We start from the raw sequence: 13,982 nt of genomic DNA on the forward strand, positions 1-13,982 counted from the left end.
ATTTTATTGAACAATAATCTGTGTGTTATTGTAAATGAAAAGAACATAGTAGACTAGGTAACTTAAAAACAAACTTCGTTGGAATGTTGCCCGAGCTCTCGATCTTTACTGTCTTTGGTCTTCCAGGTCTACGGCGAATCAAACATGGTAGCGTTTTTGACTCTTCATTAAATGTACGTGGTTCATCAAAGTTAGGGGCATGGCTTATATGTTCCTTGTAAGTCTTCACATAAGACTCTGTTGTCCAAAGAGGATCATAGAAACAATTTTCTTCATCGTAATTTATACTTTTATAGTTTATGTGATGATTCTGTAGGAAATTTCATCGGTGCTGGTTTACTACAAGAAAAAAAAATATACACATTAGTCAGAAAAAATTATAATTTATCATAAACGACATTAAACAATGAATAAATTATCCATAATGTTTGATAAACTTCAACATGTGTTGGAGATAAATAGTATTTTAGTTTGAATCACATTGACACTGTAATATAACACAAATATGTGTAATTTGCTATAAATCACATTTACTTTTTCAGAAATTACACAATTATACGTACTTTATGAATAATTAAACATTCTTTATTAATAAGGTTGCTAAAGTATCTATTATTGTTAACAGATTACATATATTTTACATTCTGTTATACAGTTGCAGTACGTCCGAAATTGACGTAATGTACTTTAAAGTATGAAAAATTTAATACGAATTACTTATAATGTACATTATGTTAAGAGAAACCGTACGGAATAATATCTGGATCAAAAATTGTACGGATGCAAAGTTCTGATGTGAAGAAATGTCAGAAAATCAAAAACCTAATATCAGAAAATCAAAAACCTAATATACAGATATGAAATCTTCTGTATGAAAAAGAGAATGAATGATGTTTCGGTTTTAGAAAGAGATCAAAATCTGGTTTGTAAATAATTAAAACGATTTATAATTAATAGAAAAACTATATCTAATAAAATATGATATGATGATTCGATGATACGGTGATTACAACCATTTATAAACAAAATCATATAAATCTAAGAAGATGTTAAGCGAAAACATAAATTTGAAAGATGGTTTCTTACCTTATAATAAGATGAAACTGTAGATCTTGAAAATAAACTTGATATGAAGAGATATAAATGAAAATGGAGTTCTGAGCTTGTATATTGGATTATAATGATATACGAAGCTTCTTCACAATAAGAACGAATATAAAAAGTTTCGGTTTTAGAAAGAGAAACAATTGTGGATTTCTGATTTGATTATAAATGAAGATCATGTTTCAGTTATTAAGATGGTGATTGGAGAGATAAAGAATGAGATAAAAAAGGAAACAGAATATTAGTGGATTTGATCAAAACGGAATTGAGTTTAATATATATAAGGAGTATTTGGTATTATGAATTAATAAGCATCCTAGGGATCTGGGTTTTCTGTCGAGATTGATACAAATGGACTAGATATCCATTTAAATTAATATTTTGGTTTTTAAATCCTTTATGGGATTAGAGAGGACTAAAACTGTTATTAGGGCCCGTTTTTTGGTCAATAGGCTAAAAAATTCTTAAAAAAATGCATACATCATGAATTGAATAAGTGTAATAACTATCATGAGAGTCCCTTTATTCGTTCCTCTATCTTATTTATCCTCAAGTTGAATAAATCTCACTTCCATGAGAATCAAGTTTAGAACTATCGATGTGCATAGTACGTGTCCAACTAGGGGTGTACTCGAGTCGAGCATTTAGCGAGTTGCTCGAGCTTGGGTCGGCTATTGCTCGTTCTCGACCAGAAGATTAAGGAGTACGAACTTAACACGAGCCCAAAATCATGCTCGTTTATGTAAACGAGTTGAGCTTGATCATTCTTTATGGTGTCCCGAGTTACTCGTAAAGAACTCGTTTAACATACTATCTTTAATAGTGTAGTACATGATTATGTAGTCATATTGAAACTTTTACATTGAATATCAACCATTACAAAAATATTATTGAAATATGAATCATTAATCATTATTGATGTATGTGACAAATGATCATTGAAGTATTTTGATAATTTTAGGAAGTTGTTTTAATTTGAAGTACTTTGATAAATGAACTTAAAACAATGCGAGCTAGAATTCGAAAAAATAGACATTTATTCGACCGAGCTCGAACAAACACCAAAGACACTAGCCGAACTTGAACATCGTATTATTCACATTGACTTTGCTCATGTACACCCCTTGTGCATCAAGTTATTAGATTTAGGATGTAGTAATTCATAATGGCGGGGGAAAGGCCGGAAAAGATAAGGGACAATTGCAGTGTTGAATGTACATCACATGCAGTGTTGAATGTACATCACATGTTTGATATACCAGTATATCAGTAGGTGCCAATGGGTTTTGACTTGTTGAATTTAAAACAAAGCCCAATCTACTAGTTCGTTTGCTGGTTCTAGTTCTTAATAAATTTCTGAAACTAGAAGTACAAATACCAGTTCAGGTTCAATTTGGTTCTTTATTAAGCTGGAATTCCTTCATTTACTTATACATGTAGATGTGAGATTTTTTTTGAGTTAATTCCTATATGGCCCCCTACTTTGTGACCAGCTTCCTTTATGGCCCCCTTTTTTTTTTCGTAAATTCAAATATAGCCCCCTATTTTCAAGTAAATGTCAATACTACCCTTCTTAATTCTAAATTTAAAACATTTAAAAAAACTTATTTCCACCTCACCCCTCTCTCTCTCTCTCCACCTCATCTCATTTCCTCTCATCTTTCTCTCTCTCTAAAAACTCCGGCGAAGGGGGTTTCCCTTCGCCGGAGCCGTGAACAGACCGATCTGGTCTGTTCGTGAACAGACCAGGCTCCGGCGAAGAGAAACCCCCTTCGCCGGAGTTTTAGAGAGAGTTGAGAGATTTTTTTAAAAAAAAATTTAGAAGGAGAGAGGAGAGAGAATTTTTTTTTTTTTTTTTTTAGGTTTGAAGGTGGCCGGCCGGAAAATTTTCCGGCCGGCCACCTTGCCGGAGAAGAAAGGGGTGAGTTGGAGAGAGAGAGGTGAGTTGGAGAGAGAGAGGTGAGTTGGAGAGAGAGAGAGGTGAATTGGAGAGAGAGAGAAAGGGGTGAGGTGTAGGGAGAGATGAGGTGGAGAGAGAGAGGGGTGAGGTGGAAATATTTTTTTTTAATGTTTTAAATTTATTATTAAGAAGGGTAGTAATGACATTTACCTGAAAATAGGGGGTCATATTTGAATTTACGAAAAAAAGGGGGCCATAAAGGAAGCTGGTCACAAAGTAGGGGGCCATATAGGAATTAACTCTTTTTTTTTTGGTCCACGAATTTTAGGCCCAAAATAAAATTCAAATATGGATTAAGGTCCAATCTTCCCAGAAAAATAGAGTCTTTTTTTATTTCGGAAGAAACATTGTTGATATATAATGGGTTATGTATGACAAATATAAAAAAAATGAAATGAAGTATGAAACTTTAACAATAAATAACACATTATTTATTAAACAAAACAAGAATCAATAAACACAAAAATACTGTAACTTTGACATCTAGACATACTTTAACTATACTAAATGTGTTTTGTTGTAGAAATATACGTAATTGAACTAAATAACGTGTATATTGCGAAATAGATAGTAACTTTGAAATCAGTTGAAAAAATCTAAGAAAAAAAAGAAGGGAATTTTAGGGATTGGTTTTCAAAAGTAGGTTTTTTCTTATATAAAAGGTTATAATGGATATTATGATTAAATAGAAATGATAAAGATCTGCTTTTTCTATAGAATATGGGTCAATTTGGACTAAAATCTTATATTAATATTAGGGTGGACTAAATGTGTGTTTAGGTGTAAATTTTTGAACTACGGGCCCAAAAGTTATTATTTTTGTTAACATGTAGATGTGGGATTGAGAATCTAATTAGTAAAAGATCTTTTTCACTATTTTAATTATCTAATTTCGAACATCAAAATTAATGTAGATCTATCGAGTCATACTGGGATAGCTACGTGCAATTGACCAGATCCCTAACGAGTTTGATTCCGAATTATCTACATTTTCAAAAAGAAATTGAAACGGGAAAACGAACTTTTGGGATGTGAACAATCCATATTTGTGTTTCTTACGAACATTAGATTTAGACTATCATCTTTTTGCGTAAAACTTCCGATACCAATATATCTTCTTTAGTTGACATGCTTTATTAAATAAAAATTAATAAAAACTGACTAATGAAAAAGAAAATGTATACTAACATGTTGAGTGTGGGCCGAAGTCAATGTGATTTGAGAACCATACTCTACAAATATATTCTAGGGCTTAGTTTACCAAATGTTTTGTCATGTTGGCACGAGCTAATCCCCTCCAAAAAAAAATGAAAAGTCAACTAAATAATGAAATAATATTTATGTCACCAATCTACCTTTTTTTTTTGTTTTATGAAACCAATCTACCTTATTCTATCCTCTCACACTACAAGATTATGTAAAATTTACAAGTATTTTATTAGAATTCTAGACAAGTGTTTCTTCCACATTGGGTTGTTGTATTTATAGGTTTAATTCATGATATAATGATTCATATAGTTGATTATGTTTAAAAATTAATTATTATTATTATTATTATATAACTTAGCTATTTAATTTTATTTTATTGAAAATTATTGAATCATTTTAAATTTAACAATTCATTTTCTTTTTTAGAAGACACAACAAGTTCTCGAAATGATTTGACAATTATTCAGTAAATATATATAGAACATAAGAAAAACGTCATGTATTATAACTTAAGATAAGTCGAGAAACTTTATTATATCTGATGACAAACCAAATTACAAAGTTGACTTGAATACGTCTATTCGTGTGGATAAATTCATGGCACGGAGAAAAAGGGTTGGTCTATCAAGTTAGAAATTGGATATATTTTTTTTGTGGGATATCCATGAAACCTAAAACTAAAGTTACTTGTGTAGCCACCCTTAGGGCTTTAAATAAGGTCCATGACCTAAGGGTGTTTTGGATTTGGTAGCTACTCACATATAAAATCAAAGGAAGCATGGCATGAAATTGGTTGGGTATAGTTTAGAGCCAGCCATTTACATGATCATCTCAACCTCTACTACTACAGTGGTTCACAACGGCCCATATCGTGTCGCTTTCCCATGTAAACATACCGAATAAAGAAATACTTGTGAAATAGTTGAAATACCGAAATATTTTGTAAAACGATGACAGATTACTACAGAAAAATAAAAGATTATTAACTCATGTTCAAAAAAAATTATGTTAGATTATTAACTCTGTTAAAAAAAAATTAAGTTCTGAATAACAATCGGTTATAATTTAGAGTTGTTACCTGCGAAATTCATTTCTGGTAAAGTGATAACATGTATATTTTGAGATATCAAAATTCGAATCTTGCTACATAAAAAAGAATAGATTGTCAGGTAAGTTTGCTAGGCACCATAAGAAACATGGAACAAAACAAGCATGTACAAGATCATCTCACAACCTACATGTCAACATAAATAATCAAATTTAAATTATGGCGGGTTTTATTAAGAAACACAATAATTTCATTTTTGACGACTCTCTCAACCACGATTAAATAATCCGCCCTTGTCGTTTTGAAACGGTCAGACGGGTTTCTAAACTGTACTGCTTTCTGAAGAAAATAATATAGAAACTATGAGCCATATATTTCCACCCCAATTACTTTTGACTTACCTCTAATACACCATGATGACTTTTGTGGCAACAAAACTAAGTCCTAACTCTATATATGGTACAAAAGGTAGTTGGAAACTGTTATAACTTTCAACAAAAAGAAAAAGAAACTGTTATAGTATGTTTAATTGAAAGAAAATGTTAACGAGAGACAGACTCTAGGCAAAAATCCTATATGGATTGTGCTTTTGATACGTCCGATTCACTAAACAACGAGTCACGACAAGTCACATATGATTTCTATCAAGAGGATGATTAGTTTTTATTGTTTTGTAACATCACTCTTAATTGAATAAGTAAAATTGGGTGGATATATCCATTCCGGGTAATAAATCTTATACTAATGATTAATGGATAAGTAAAACTAATCTATAGTTTTTAGCAAACAACCATAGATATAGAAAAATTATACATCAAATCTAAAAAATATGATTTTAAAGTGAATTATTGAAGCTAATAATTAACAAGCCACTTGGAGTGACTCATAGCTAAAGCTAAAAAGAAGTACTAATAATATTAAACAGAATTTCAATAGGTACTTTCTAACTTTTTCCTGTCACAAATTGATTACTCATAAAATGTCTTTAAACTCTTCATTTTTTTCATGATCCAATTTTTCTTATTCATTGTTTGAATTCTTTGAGATTCACAAAAAATATTGAGCCTAACATTATCAACATAAAAATGCACACTGTAAATGTCACAATAATCAAGCTTTAACTTAATCCGACTCTAGAGAACTCTTTTCATTTATGAAATAGAGTATACAATTAGTACATTCTATAACAATAATACCAGTGGTGCTTATCAGACCGGGCCCAATCAACCCAGGTTGAAATCATCTGAGGCCAAGCCTCAACCTAGGTTGGCTATGCCCTGGACCAGTTCGAAGCCAGTGTCAGACCCGGTTTGGGCGAGCCAGCCAGTCTAATATTATTTTCCTTCTAATCCTACTACTTAACTTTTATAATGTTTTTATCTAATTTCCAAGTGTATGAACAGATCATCTAAGCACGTATAGTGCTAAAGAGATAGAGGAGGTACCAACTAGGGTTATGGGTTGTTTATCCAATTTGCCTAGTTATGTGTAAAGAGATTTTGTAACTAGTTAGTAACTTTTAATAAAGTCATAGGAAAGGGATAGGCCATATCCGGTGTGGTTGTTTTCTATCTCTTCACTTCTATATATCCTCTCTTACTCCCTCTTGGCTTCTTTTAACTCTCTCTCTAGACTTGGTTTTATATTTGTTATTTCTTAGCTAAGCCCATAACCCACCCCTTTTAAGCTTCATATACTAGTTCTTCTTCTTGTTGTTAGCTCTCCAATTTATTGGCTCTTCTTATTATTATTTTACTTTTTCTCTGTTTCTTTGGTAGTTAAGTTTGAATCAAGAAAAGTGAAGAGGTATGAGTAATACAATGAGACCAAGAATGAAAGTCATGTTTAATTTAGCTTATGATAGAGGATAACAACTACCCAAATCTCTCACCCCCACCTCTCTAGCTCTATTTCTCTCTATATTTTCAAATCTTTTTTCTAGTCATTAGTTTTAAACCCAAGAATAAGAACAAATTCTGTAAGAACTTATTATTTCATATATAAAACATGGAGGAGGGAAAAGGAAAGAAGGGTTTGATCATCAAGACATGGGAAAGATGTCGATCACTAGGCCGTAGCAAAAAAGGATCGCCTTTCGGCAATCCAATTCAGGCAAAGAGCAAATCGTGGTCTGGAATTCCGCTAAGAAAAAGCAAATCTTGGTCTGTAACTCCATTTGATCATTTATCATCAAGTAAAAGTAGTAAATACAGAGTAGCACCAGGTGGTTGTTTTACTGTCTATGTTGGTGAAGAAAGACAAAGATTTGTGATAAAAACTGGATATGCAAACCATCCATTGTTCAAGAATTTACTTGAAGAAGCAGAAATGGAGTATGGGTTCAACAGTGAAGGTCCTTTAGTTTTGCCATGCAAAGTTGGGTATTTCTACAGAGTATTATCAGAGATGGAAATGGATGGTAAAAATGAAGATGATGATATCTATCAAACTGGGTGTCATTTTGCTAAGGGCTTTGGTTCTTATAGTCTTCTTAGTCCATCTCGAATGGTGGCTATGAACTGACGATAATTCGATCTGAAATATATCTGTATATATGTTTGAGATTGATATGGTTTATATGTATGAGAGATTTAACTTCTTATTTCTCATTATCAAATCCATGTATATGCAGTGGGAACTCAGTTTCTTGAAGTGTATGTATTAATTCCTAGTATCTATATATGAACTTATGTTTATGTAGATTGTATTTAATCATTTCGAGTTTTAAGTTTTCGATGACTTGATGAGAATTTATCCAATTTAACCTTTCGTGGATAAAGCGAGAAGTTTGTTCGTTCTTTCTTATTTAAATGCTCTAAGTCAATATAAGAAAAATACGGTGAAAAGTCGACTAGGGGCATTTCTAGTTCTAGAGTTGACAATCTAATTGACAGTTCGATTATGCCTTCAAAGAAAAAAAAAATCTCATACATTTTGTTGACCATATGCATACGTAAGTTATTACGTTTCATCTCGATAACTAAATAATAAAAAAATACCTGGTTTAAGAAGTCGGGTGGTCTTCGGTCTTTCTTTCTCACTCGAAAAGATAATTCGAGAGTTGACACTTTCCTTCACACTTGTCTGATTATCTGCTTTGTCCACAATAGATTTAGAATGATTCCGAATCGAGCGAGAACCTGTCCATATAAGTTATAATCTTCTTCTTCTCATCTTATGAAACATTATGAGCATTCTCGTCGCTGACTTCCGGTTCATCCTCCTCGTCGTCTGTCATACTGCTTAAAACATCTTCAATTATACTTTTCACCTCTACCTTCCTGTTCATGAGATCCAAATCAAAGTGGGTTCCTGTAAACAGACCAAAATTTAATCATATCTTACTGAAGCGAAATCCAGCAACATATACTAACAAAACATAGATCAGTTATACATCATTCCATTACAAAAATAATAGACTTCAAAGGTTTTTTTAAATCAGCAATTACCTAACTTCTTAAGAATATCAGATAACGTTGCCTGCATTTCAAACAGTAGAAAGATTTGGTTAATAACACAAATTTGCTGAAAATACGTTCAATGCAAAAAACGCTACTAAACCAGTACACACCGTATTGAAATCCACTTCTTTTAAAATAGTGGTCACTATGGCGTGCATTGCTTCTCTGGTGGGCTCTGCCTTACGCTTAACATTCTCTTGGCCGTTCCCTATTTCAAAAACATGTTTATTAGATATACGAACTCATAATCGTGGCTAAAACGGGGTATAAAAGTTCAATTTTGTGTACCAGACTATATCACTGTATCAATCAATATATTCTACTAAAGTTATACAGCAATACTGTTGCCTCTAACTTCTTCACTCATTCTTACCTTGTGCTTTGCCACATAGATCTGTAACAGGTGTGCTTAAACTTTTGTTGCTTTTGTTTACGCCTTTGGAGGGTGTGTGCTGATTCTCCTGGCTTTTCTTTTCATCTTCTTTTTGCTTTTCACTGGACGGCATCTTGGATTTTGGTGATGGAACCAAAGGTCTTGGGCTTTGTGGAGATCTCACTGAGCATGTTCCTCGTTTTGCCTCTGACTGATGTTTCACATTTTTCTCGCCAGGAACTCCTTTGCTCTCCTGCTGTTTTACTTTGTCTTCTTCGTCTGACTCACTACCCTGCTCACACATTTCTTCTTGCATCTGATCATCTTTAGCATCATCAGAATCAACTCTAGATTCTGAAGACTCAAACTCATTCACATCTCCATCCTTTTCAACTTCGGATAGAAGACCTATTTTGTTTTTCGGTTCAGTGCTTTGTTTCTTTTTCTGGTGCGTAAATATTTTTTCAACAATCAAAGAGCAAGAAAAATTATGTTATTAAGGAAAGGAGATAACAGAAGAACCAAAACCCAGAAACATTCAGAAAACAAAAAGCGACGACTACAAAGACAAGAACCAGAGCCCATTCTTTTCACTTGGAGTTAGAAACATAGTTGTGGTTGAATATTCGGGACGATATAAAAGTCACTAGCAATTCTTAATCCTAAGCAAACAAATGTAGACAATAAAGACGTTATATAGGCATTGTTATGAAGGATTCAGAGTCATGTCCTGATGCTAAAAATGCGAGAACGCTTGTTTGTTGGTTGACTAATTCACTAGCAATGAGTAAAACTAACTCGGTGTTAATAGGTCAAAATCGTACATATCTAAAACAGACATGTAGTTTAAGGTGGATCAGTCATTAGTGAAGATAGAAGCACTTAGTTTCAGAAAAAAATAAAGAAGCACTTGGCGCAAGCTGAGCAGGAATAGTGACACCACACAAGTCTAATTCTATTCTCTGAAATGTAACGGCCTATATGTATGTGTGGCTATGTGCACAAAATCCCCAGATATAAGTTAAGAACCAAATTATCCCAAATGGAAAAACCTAATAGAGAGCAGCTACTTCACCATTACTCACCTCCGTCGGATCAAAGTTTGCTTTTAGATAGTGTTCATTCAAGCATAATATCAGATACCGAGGATGATTTTGTAGGAAAAATCATAAAAATAGGTTTCATTGCTGATAAGATTTCCAAGTATTAAATAACAACTTAAATTTCACATGTTCCTCTAAATTTGCATGTTCATTTCATTAAAGAAATTTAAAACGGATACCTTGTTTTGTGCTGCAGATCCCCTTTTCGCCACCACCCCACTTGCCGGTGACTTCCTCTTTTGCTTATTACCTTTCTGCAACTAAAAGGAATAAACCTCACAAGATTACTAACAAGCTGCTAACTACTTGATTCTCGTCTGAACGTTATACCCCAAAGAAAAATTTATCAACACAAAATCAGACCTGCTCCTTCTCAGCAATTGATACTTTTGTTGTTGCATGTGGAGATTCCAAAAACTTCATTAGTTTTTCCAAGAGATCTTCCTGAAAGCATAACTCATTGAGGTGGGAAACTGTTTAAAACAACCAACAGAGGCAACAAGAGACAAATTTATCCTGACTAACCTTTTTTCTGCGCATCTTAGAGACTGGGATATCAAGAACGTCACAAAAATCCAAGAGCTTTTCTTTAACACATCTGTCAAGCTTTTCCTTTATTCTCAACCTTTGTTTTTCCTGTAAACTCGCATAAACATACAGACTTTAAGAACACAGTATAACTTATTAGAAAATATATTGAATTATCAGTAGCAAACAACTGCTGAAATCGACATTGAGAAGAACAAACACATGTTTTGGATTGATGTCACGAAAGGGAATTTGGCTCGTTTAAGAGAGATGTTATATACCTCATTCTCCACCCACACAAAACCAGAAAACTGATTTATGTTTCTCTTCAAGCTGTGCACCTGCAAAATACATATTGCTATTACTTCCTACCAAAAAAATTCCGGACAATGGATCAACGTGTTGAAGCCATTTAAAACCAAAACCAAAACCAAATCATCTGAGCGAAAATTTGTTTAGATGATCAGTATTTCAATTTAGAAGTTAGACAATTGGAAAAGGAAAAGCACCTTTGCTCTCTTCCCAAAAAGAATTGAATGAAGAATCTGCAGGTTTTCATCGGGTTTTCTCTTGGACAACTTGAAAAACACTGAAGTGGTTCAGAATGTCAGAGAAAATTGTACTATAACAACGAAGTATGAAACTAAATAAACTACATTTAACCACCAGTCAGGAAAACACTCTGCTTGTCGGAAACTCACTTTAGATGTGTAATACAAATATTACATAAAGGATGTGACTAGCCTCACAAATTCCGCTTCTTTCGTACAAAAAAATAAGAACCAATAAGCAACTAACAATCTTTCTAGCGACTTATTAGGCAAACGTAATGGGACGAAATTCTGTTTACTGCAGTCTATTGGGCTGCGTTCGTCGTAAACGGGGGGAAATTCACCTAGTGGTAATGATGGAACTGAAGCCTTTTTAGAACAAAATGTATTTCTTTGGTGCACGCACTCATCCTACAGTGTTTTCTACCTGAAACAATATGTGAGTCGAGATACTCCGGAGCTCTCAAACTAAAGTTTGTACGGCGGTGAAAATGACTAACATGATGACGTGGGGTTGGGCTCTTGCCACATAGGACTCTCCGCTGTTTGATAGGTGCCAAATCCTGCAGTAAGACATCCCCCCACTAGTCACTGGTTAGCTGGTGTTCCAAAGGACAGTTCCCGAACCATTGAAACTCAATAGGCAAAGGTCCGTAAACCAGCTGATGGGAAGAGCTTTGGGGGAGGGGGGCTAATCTTAATAGTGTGGGAAACATGAAAAGGTCTGAACAAGTAACAATATGTCTGATGTGTTTTATATGGCTCTAATACAATCACTTTCCATCGATTGAGCCAAAAACAGATTCATTTACAGGAGGCCTCCCTCAACTTCTAAATGGGCCTATCGTTTAATTCTCTAACAACTTATCTTCTGTCTTCTCTCAACAATACAATTATTACACAGTAAAAAAAAGAAACGACATCTCATTTGCTCCTGGAGAAATAGTTAATGTGCTGTTTATTGTTTGTTCCTTAAAGACAAACAAATGAACGAACGAACCCTCTTCTCCGAGTCGATCGTGACTATTTTTTCTTAGGTTCGTTCACATAATTTACCAGTTAGAACAGTGATAAATTTCAAGATCGAAGCAGGGGAGTATTTTGAGTTAGTTATTCATTATTGAACCAAAACATCTTAAAGGAAAAGGAAGATCAAGTGAAGATAAGTACCATTTGGGATGTCTTTCAGTGGTGTCCCTCGACCCTAAATTTCAATACAACGAATTAGATTCAGAAATTCAACATTTCAGATATAAGATATGATTCATTAACCAAAAAACAACATCAAATTAGCTTGAAGAAATGAATTCAAATAAAGAAAGAATTCAATTTTCAATACCTTCTCGATAGAAAAAACTTTAGCTGTTGATGCTTTTTCAGAAGAAGGTCCAACATACCTATCAATAGTTTTCTTTTCTCTTGAAGGTCTCTCTATGGGTGTAGCAGGTTCAATAGAACCCCTAATTCTTCTCTTCCTATGAGAAATCTTCTCTGAAACGTCTTCACCAGATTTCTTCAGTTCTTCATCTAATTCCTCTAGATTAACCTTCCTTCTACTTTCGCCTTGGTTCTTGCTTTTTCCCGCTTTCTTTTCCTCACTCGTCTCTTCTTCTTCATTTTCTATCTCTTTTTCTTCCTCTTTCTCCGCCATGTATGGATCTTCATTTTCTAGGGTTTTAGTTGTCATCGAAACAATAACCAAAACTCAAAATCGAACCAAGAAAGTATTGCCTAAACCCTAAAAATTGGATTGCAAAAACCTAAAACGACGGAGTGTGATTTGAATTTCTGACGAATAAACCGGGGGAACTTCAGGGATCTAGGCGGGAAAAACTAAATCCCCGTTCTGAGCGTCATCGTTAAAGATAACGTCCGTAGTTAAGAGTGAACCTCGACGAGGGGGCATATTGTCAAACGGTCATACGTTATAGGACTCGTTAAAGTGGGGAAATTATTATTTGTACTAAATCGGAGTCCTTTTCTTTAAACGCAAACATCCCAACATTTAAAATCAATTCAACCAGGCTGATCCCTCTTAACTCAACCAGTAAATCACATCTTATCTGAAGAAAGAAGAAGAAGAAAGAAGAAGAAGAAAGATAATATATAGTAAGATTTAAAAGGGAGAGCGGGAAGTTGTTTAGAAGTTAAGAGAGAAAAAAGATAGAGGGTAAGCAAGAAAGAGAGAAATTGTGGGGGTGTTTAGAGATATTTAGGGAGATTTTAACTGGTCTAATGATTTAATTGTTGACACTACTACCCCTTTATTTTGATCGAATTACAAAGAGAGAATTTTATATCATTGTAATTCTAAAAATGGACCGTCAGACTTATCTCCTGGATAACTGACTGAGTTGTTTTATTATAATAGATTAGGTTTCTGTCGTGTCCTACCACAGTTTAGGGCCGCAGTATATCCCTTTTGGTTAACGCTTTTGTGATAAATCACCTTTAGTTGTGATTTGATAAAATCAAACACAAAGATGAAACTCCCAATAAAACTGAACAGTCAGACTTATCCCTTATGTCACCGACAGGCCTGTTCGTTATAATAGACTACTGACGAAATCAGTACTAGTTTCGTAGTTCATGACCATCAGAAACTTCATTCATGCTAAAACATAATATCTCAGAGCAATAACTAG

General features: G+C 33.8%; 2 protein-coding genes across 5 annotated transcripts; one reads left to right on the plus strand and one right to left on the minus strand.

The window, feature by feature from the left end:
- Window positions 1-5,192: 5,192 nt before the first annotated feature.
- LOC147562824 (DEK domain-containing chromatin-associated protein 1-like) lies at window positions 5,193-13,235 on the minus strand. Of its 4 annotated transcripts, none has more exons than XR_015239731.1 (12): window positions 12,677-13,235; window positions 12,508-12,541; window positions 11,296-11,375; window positions 11,068-11,127; window positions 10,784-10,894; window positions 10,622-10,702; window positions 10,438-10,518; window positions 9,156-9,600; window positions 8,893-8,990; window positions 8,771-8,801; window positions 8,321-8,633; window positions 5,193-5,416 (listed from the first exon to the last, which is right to left on the minus strand). XR_015239731.1 is itself a non-coding variant. In XM_086673267.1 (11 exons), the coding sequence occupies exons 1-11, from the start codon at window positions 13,022-13,024 to the stop codon at window positions 8,497-8,499; spliced, it is 1,506 nt and encodes a 501-aa protein (XP_086529393.1). In that variant the 5' UTR covers window positions 13,025-13,235; the 3' UTR covers window positions 8,197-8,496. The 4 variants fall into 4 exon arrangements, 2 of the variants coding, with proteins under 2 accessions (XP_086529393.1, XP_086529408.1); XR_015239730.1 differs by having other exon boundaries at window positions 5,193-5,507; XM_086673267.1 differs by lacking the exon at window positions 5,193-5,416 and having other exon boundaries at window positions 8,197-8,633.
- LOC147562825 (SAUR-like auxin-responsive protein family) lies at window positions 7,192-8,033 on the plus strand. Its single transcript, XM_086673292.1, has one exon. It carries the CDS (start codon window positions 7,329-7,331, stop codon window positions 7,842-7,844), a length of 516 nt encoding a protein of 171 aa, XP_086529418.1. The 5' UTR covers window positions 7,192-7,328; the 3' UTR covers window positions 7,845-8,033.
- Window positions 13,236-13,982: the final 747 nt, after the last annotated feature.

Source organism: Eschscholzia californica, unplaced genomic scaffold (genome assembly GCF_041429995.1).
Source record: "Eschscholzia californica isolate CP2 unplaced genomic scaffold, dmEscCali1.0.p SCAF_1, whole genome shotgun sequence".
NCBI lineage: Eukaryota > Viridiplantae > Streptophyta > Magnoliopsida > Ranunculales > Papaveraceae > Eschscholzia > Eschscholzia californica.